The 7,500-nt window shown below is 33.0% G+C and overlaps 1 protein-coding gene across 3 annotated transcripts in view; it reads left to right on the plus strand.

Annotated features, from left to right (window-relative positions):
* Positions 1–7,500, plus strand: part of LOC144978483 (uncharacterized) — a 92,801-nt gene that overhangs the window by 23,136 nt on the left and 62,165 nt on the right. For all 3 annotated transcript variants that reach the window (XM_078924628.1, XM_078924629.1, XM_078924626.1), the window contains 2 exons: positions 1,687–1,814; positions 6,956–7,500. The exon at positions 6,956–7,500 is cut by the window's right edge and continues 295 nt beyond it. In XM_078924628.1, coding sequence (XP_078780754.1) covers positions 1,718–1,814; positions 6,956–7,500 — 642 coding nt within the window. In that variant the 5' untranslated portion in view covers positions 1,687–1,717. The remainder of the gene's footprint in view (positions 1–1,686; positions 1,815–6,955) is intronic.

Genomic DNA, 7,500 nt, shown 5'->3' on the forward strand with positions numbered 1-7,500 from the left:
TTTTTTAATTGTTATGTTTTTTTGGTTTTTTTTAAATTTCTTTTTGATTTTTATTTGTTTTTCTTTCTTTCTTTTTTTTTTTTTTTGTTGATTTTATTTTGGGTTTTGTTTTCTTTTTGATGTTTTTTTTTTGGTTTTATTTTTGTTTTGTTTTGTTTTTTGTTTGTTGTTTTTTTCTTTGGCTTTTTTTTTTTTTTTTTTTTGTTTTCGGGGAGGGGAAGTTGGAAGGTTTGTCTTTGTTTGTTTTAACTTGACCTTAAAATTCTATTTTAAGTTTCATGTTTACTCGAACAGAATACTGTTTGAGACGATTTGCCACGTGATTATTTCATATATATATATATATATATATATATATATATATATATATATATATATATATATATATATATATATATATATACATTTATATTTATATATAGGTACAACAAATACCGTATAACTGAAGCGATCTATTATCATTGTAAACGACAGGGTTAGCGTCAGTCTTCCTTGTCCGGAGAATGCATTTTGCATGTAAGATCTCTAAGGATTGATGACATCTCGCCACCTTCCACCTGTTGTTAAAGTTTACGGGCGATTAAAAACCGTGAACACGCTTGTGTTTGTGCCACAACAGTAACTGCATAGTAATTAATTGTAAATTTCGTACGGTCCATTATCTTCTTATAATTGAAAGAATCAATAATTAGTTTTTGAGTTGCTTGTTTTAGGGGTGGTATAGTGCTTGCTTGTTTTAGGGGTGGTATAGTGCTTGCTTGTTTTAGGGGTGGTATAGTGCTTGCTTGTTTTAGGGGTGTTATAGTGCTTGCTTGTTTTAGGGGTGGTATAGTGCCTGCTTGTTTTAGGGGTGGTATAGTGCTTGCTTGTTTTAGGGGTGGTATAGTGCTTGCTTGTTTTAGGGGTGTTATAGTGCTTGCTTGTTTTAGGGGTGGTATAGTGCTTGCTTGTTTTAGGGGTGGTATAGTGCTTGCTTGTTTTAGGGGTGGTATAGTGCTTGCTTGTGCGACTTCTATTTCATTGCAGTGATCATCTAATGGAAAGTGGTTAAATATTCAAAAGAATTACATTTCTGTATTCTTCATTTTAAAAAAGCAAACAAACAAAAAACGTAAGACATAGAGACTTTATTTAAGAAGTGAACAGAAATAGAATTCAAGAAAGAACAATCTGGTGTAACTAAACACAGTAATGGTTTTGAACAACAACAAAATTTCACATCATTAAAAAAGGCAAAATGCTAAAGACGGAACATGTAGGGTTCTTCAGACAATAAGTAAAAACAAAGATCAAACTTTAACAACTCTCATCTATTTACATTTAAAATTAAGAATGATCTTTTGAACGGTTTTATTTTCGAAATCTCTCTCTCTCTCTCTCTCTCTCTCTCTCTCTCTCTCTCTCTCTCTCTCTCTCTCTCTCTCTCTCTCTCTCTCTCTCTCTATTTATTTATCTATCTCTCGCTCTTTAATTTTTTCTCTGATTCCTTTCTCTATCTCGCTTTCTGCTTATCTTTTTGTTTATGATGCTGTAATATTCACTTATATATCAATCTATCTTACTGTCATATATATATATATATATATATATATATATATATATATATATATATATATAATGTTTTGCCTTCATCAAGACAACATGACTTTTAATCAAATATTTTTTTCCTTTTCTAACTTTCAACAGAGAGCAACCAACGATCACAGATAACTCCGCCATGATTTCAGCACTATCATTTTTCACGGTTATAGCTCTTAGCTTGGCTGATTTCGATGACGACGGTGGTTGGGGCATGGGATCCTGGCCTTTTCTTGGTAAGTAGCTTATTTACTTTATTGTATTATTATTTTTTATGGTAGTAGTGATACCTCACCTCAAAAAAGGTATTGTTTTGTAATGATCTAGATAGTGATAAAACTATAAAAAATGTATCCATTTTGAAGTTTAAGAAACAAAACTCATTCTTTTCAATGCAAGAATTAATTTGTATTTTTAATTCAAATGCTCCAGGTTATAATTCAATTTGGTATTTAAAGCATCGTGTTTACCAAATACATGACCGCTTTGAGACAAATGGTCCCATGTCTAACTAGAATTTGTTCTTTACCAAATGATATCTTTGTGAAAAGTTGTTATAAATAAATCCTGATTTTAACATGCGATTACTTACTACTTGCCCAATTTATGACAGAGAAAGATCCGCGTCTTCCTTCCGCGACATTCTTTAGTTCATCTTTAATATAGTTTGGCATCATACATGTCTTTTCAAATAGACTTATTGGGAGACAATATGACTCATTAGTCTGATGTCACATCCGCCCAGCAACGAGCAGCTTGGAAAATCGATGCTGGCTAGAACTTTTTCACTTGTCATGTAATCAGAATGTATAAAAGTCAAAACATGATCATATTTATAATGTTTTTTTTTCCTTTTGATACACTTTTGTGCTCGTCGGAGAAGTATTTCATAAGGGCGTCTGCCGTTGGTCCGATAGTTTAGAACCAGTTACTAAGTTAGCATGCGTCTTTACGAGGGAACTTTCAACGTTTATAGTGTTGATTAATACAATTTAGTACGAATTACTTATAAAAACGGCTGGCTAAAACAATAACAAAGAGCTGATTGACGTCAATTTCGTTCTATCGTTAGGGTTACAAACAAGTAGGTACTTAAGACCACAATTACCAGTAATAATAATACTCCATTTTCATCCGCCTTGAAATTAAATGTATGTAAAACAACCAGGCCTTCAGTGACGTCAACTGCTATCTATCTATAGTTTTTTTCAGATCTCCATAGAAAGACTGTGGGTTGTAATTAAATATTGCCGTCTGGGACAAGATAGACAGACGTATACTATGTAAAGCAACCAGGCCTTCAGTGACTGTGTCCACAGTACACGACCTGAGACAATGACCATTTTTTCCACACTTTGTTGCTCAAAATATTATAATCAGTTTACACTTCTACCACTACCTTCCCATTTCATTGATCGGCATTAAGGTAGATAATAAGAAAAGCAGAATAGTCGTTTAATTTCAATTCGATTGAAGAATGTGTTAATGTTGGTATCAGTCCTCATATTATATGTACATATATTTCTTTCTACAATACTTCTTTAATAATAATAATAATAATAATAATAATAATAATAATAATAATAATAATAATAATAATAATAATAATAATAATAATAATAATAATAATAATAATAATAATAATAATAATAATAATAATAATAATAATAATAATAATAACAATGTATGTACAATTGTTTGGTCAGGCTATAAGTTAACGATGGCGACAAGCAGATCAACAAATTACGCCAAAAAAGAAAATTGGTGATCACCAAACGAAATTAAAAAGTGAGTTGTTGTTAGAAATGCTCATGGAAACAGATGATTCCATTGATTGAAATATGATTACAACTGACAATTAACTTTATTCCATGATCTTCGTCTTCTTTTATGCCGAATTGTTTGGGTTAATATCAGGCTTTTATTAACAAAGGCTTCGAATCAGTATACAAATTCTTATTCTACCATATGCATAGGTTTCAAGTAGTTTACACTGAATTGAGAGAAAAATCGAAACAGAATTCCCTTCGAATCTTATTAAATATAAAATAAGCATTGTTTCTGTCAAGCCAATAGCTTTTATGACATGTCTGATGGACTTCAAAACTCCATTGAAATACATGTGTTTCATTGTATCCTATAATCCTTTTATAGAATGAACGACATTTACGTCAGTCGGTTCGTTATTGTTATTAGCCAGCCATTCTTGTGAATATCTATAGATAGTGTGCGCTTGGCTAAGAAGCTCACAACATTGCCATCCAGAGGCATAACGGACCATGAACTTATATAGTCCGGATAATACAGTTAAGTGAGAATTAGTCATACACGTGGATGGCAATCAACAATAACAAAAACCCGAGTGACGTCAACTTCGCTCTATCTATAACATATAAAAAAATATGTGTAATCGTTTCTTGACTTGACTGATAGCATATAGTGAGAACTACTCGACTGGCTAAAAAACAATAACAAAGAGCTGAATGAAGTCAATTTCGTTCCTTTTATAGACGCCACTCTTTTCTCTGCATCAAATAATAAACAAATCCGCGTTTTTACATCTATTGAAATTTCCAATCGTTGGACAGCACCAAATCATATGATCGATGACTCGTTTGGAGGAGAGAAAAAAAAACACTGAATAAAGATTGCTCCCAGTTCAATCCCTTGATTGGTGACCTAATAATAATCACAGTAGTTTACATGAAGGGGACCTGTATTTCAGCATTGTGACTTGTGTTGATGACTTTTGCGATTTTTGAGTTGTATTCGATGGCAGAGATAATGGGGATGATCTATAGATAGTATGCAGATGACGTCACTCAGGCCTTTGTTATTGTGTTTGCCATCCGCGTTTGTGAGTTGTTCTCACTAAACTGTATTAACCAGACTATAAAAGTTCATGGTTACACAGAGTTTGTGTGTTGGTCCGTTATACTTCCGGATGGCAATGTTGTGAACTCCTTGGCCAAGCGCATTCTATCTATAGATAGAATGAAGTTGGCGTCCCTCGGATCTTTGTTATTGTTTTTTGCAATCCACGTTTATGGGTAATTCTCACTTAACTGTATTATCCAGAATATAAAAGTTCATGGTTACACAGAGTTTTGTGTGTTGGTCTGTTATACTTCCGGATGGCAATTTTGTGAGCTTCTTAGCCAAGCGCATTCTATCTATAGATAATGTGCGCTTGGCTAAGAAGCTTATAACATTGTCATCCGGAAATATAACGGACCAACACATAAAACTATGTGTAACCTTAAACGTTCTTTGTTAATAGATAGTATGCAGATGACGTCACTCAGGCCTTTGTTATTGTTTTTGCCATCCGCGTTTGTGAGTTGTTTTCACTAAACTGTATTAACCAGACTATAAACGTTCATGGTTACACAGAGTTTGTGTGTTGGTCCGTTATACTTCCGGATGGCAATGTTGTGAACTCCTTGGCCAAGCGCATTCTATCTATACAGTTAAGTGAAAATTACTCATAAACGCGGATTGCAAAAAACAATAACAAAGACCTGTGTGACGTCAACTTCGTTCTATCTATATTACCTTTACATGTGCTCGAGGTCATTTGTCACATTGGAATGTGTACTCAAAATGACCCACATAGTGAAAAGTATTCAAAGCTTTTGACATATCTAAGATTACGATTGGGCATTTTGTTCAGATTGACACATGGGTATGTTTGCAACTCTCATAATGCAGCGTGTTTACATTTAAGAAATATCCAGTCGTTGGACAGCAACACATCATGTGATTGATGACTTAGTTGGACGAAAACCTGAATATAGATCGGTCCCATTAAGAAGCGATTCAAAAATTGTTTCCATACATATGCAAGATGTTCTTGGTCATGTTCACTATGATGGACACAAATAAGGGAGATAACCAGTGATAAGAATATTCCCCAAATGCCGTGTTTGGTTACATAATATTATTAACAAATTTCGATAGAGTTTTGCTAAGACGTTTAGCTGTTCCAAATATTGTCTAGTTTCACTTTGTACGAAATTAGGTGCAATATAAATTATTATCATTATTATTATTATTATTATTATTATTATTATTATTATTATTATTATTATTATTATTATTATTATTATTATTATTTTATTATTACTATTATTATTATTAGAATTAGAATGATGATGATGATGATGATCATCATCATCATCATCATCATCATCATCATCATCATCATCATCATCATCATTATTATTATTATTATTATCATCATCATCATCATCATCATCATCATCATCATCATCATCATCATCATATTATTATTATTATTATTTATTATTATTCATTATTATTATTATTATTATTATTATTATTATTATTATATTATTATTATTATTATTATTTATTATTATTATTAATTAGAATTATTATTATTATTATTATTATTACTATTATTATTATTATTATTATTATTAGATATTATTATTATCATCATCTATATCATAATATAGTAGTATTGTAGTAGTAATATATAGTAGTAGTGTAGTAGTATAGTAGTATAGTAGTAGTAGTAGTAGTAGTAGTAGTATAGTAGTATAGTAGTAGTAGTAGAGTAGTATAGTAGTAGTAGTATGTAGTATAGTAGAGTAGTAGTAGTAGTAGTAGTAGTAGTAGTAGTAGTAGTAGTAGTAGTAGTAAGTAGTAGTAGAGTAGTAGTAGTTAGTAGTAGTAGTAGTAGAGTAGTAGTAGTAGTAAGAGTAGTATAGTAGTAGTAGTAGTAGTAGTAGTAGTAGTAGTAGTAGTAGTAGTAGTAGTAGTAGTAGTAGTATAGTATATAGTAGTAGTAGTAGTAGTAGTAAGTAGTAGTAGTAGTAGTAGTAGTAGTAGTAGTAAGTAGTATAGTAGTAGTAGTAGTAGTAGTAGTAGTAGTAGTAGTAGTTAGTAGTAGAAGTAGTAGTACTAGTAGTAGTAGTAGTAGTAGTAGTAGTAGTAGTAGTAGTAGTAGTAGTAGTAGTAGTGGTAGTAGTAGTAGTAGTAGTAGTAGTATAGTAGTAGTAGTAGTAGTAGTAGTAGCAGTAATAGGAGTCGTAGTAGTAGTAGTTGCAGTAGTAGTAGTAGTAGTAGTAGTAGTAGTAGTAGTAGTAGTAGTAGTAGTAGTAGTAGTAGTAGTAGTAGTACCAGTAATAGGAGTCGTAGTAGTAGTAGTAGTAGTAGTAGTAGTAGTAGTAGTAGTAGTAGTAGTAGTAGTAGTAGTAGTAGTAGTAGTAGTAGTAGTAGTAGTAGTATCGTTTAAAAGGGGATCAGTTTTGCATGTGAACAGCTGTTTTCAGCAAACGGAAAGAGAAAGCGACGCCAATATATCCATATTGTTTTAATTTGATCTTTCTTTTTTTTTCTCTCCCAAAAGGTACCGGCGGAGGAAGCGACAGCGGTGAGAGTGGTAGAAGCCATGGTCACAAAAACTTCTATAACAGCTACATCCGCAACCCTTACAGCCACAATATTTATAGCATCCCGAACGCCTACAGCAACAGCTACAATTACCACAACCTGATAGCTCGTTTAAATACCCAGAACCAGCCAAAGTCAAACCTCCCAAAAAATCCATATTCTCTCCAGTCAAACCCGTACGGGTCGATTTCGAATAGCTGGTACTCTCATAGAGTTCCACAAACGGGACATCATGTCAATTCGAACTACGCCAACCAAGGAAACCCGCGTCAACCGAATCCCTATCAATCCTATTATAAATACGGATTCGGGCTTGGCGGGTTCGGAGACAGTTCTGGAATTGGTGGAGGTAGTGATGACAGTGGAGAAGCCGTCGGAGGAGGAGGTGGTGGTGGTGGAGGTTTTCAACTTTGGAATAATTGGAAGAGCGGAGGTGACTCCGGATCAAAGGCTGTCTGGAATGGTGGGGCTCGTGGTATCAACCATCATTTTGCTGGAACT

This window comes from Berghia stephanieae, chromosome 8 (genome assembly GCF_034508935.2).
Source record: "Berghia stephanieae isolate SIO BIC M18660-M18661 chromosome 8, UCSD_Bste_1.3, whole genome shotgun sequence".
Taxonomy (NCBI): Eukaryota; Metazoa; Mollusca; class Gastropoda; order Nudibranchia; family Aeolidiidae; genus Berghia; species Berghia stephanieae.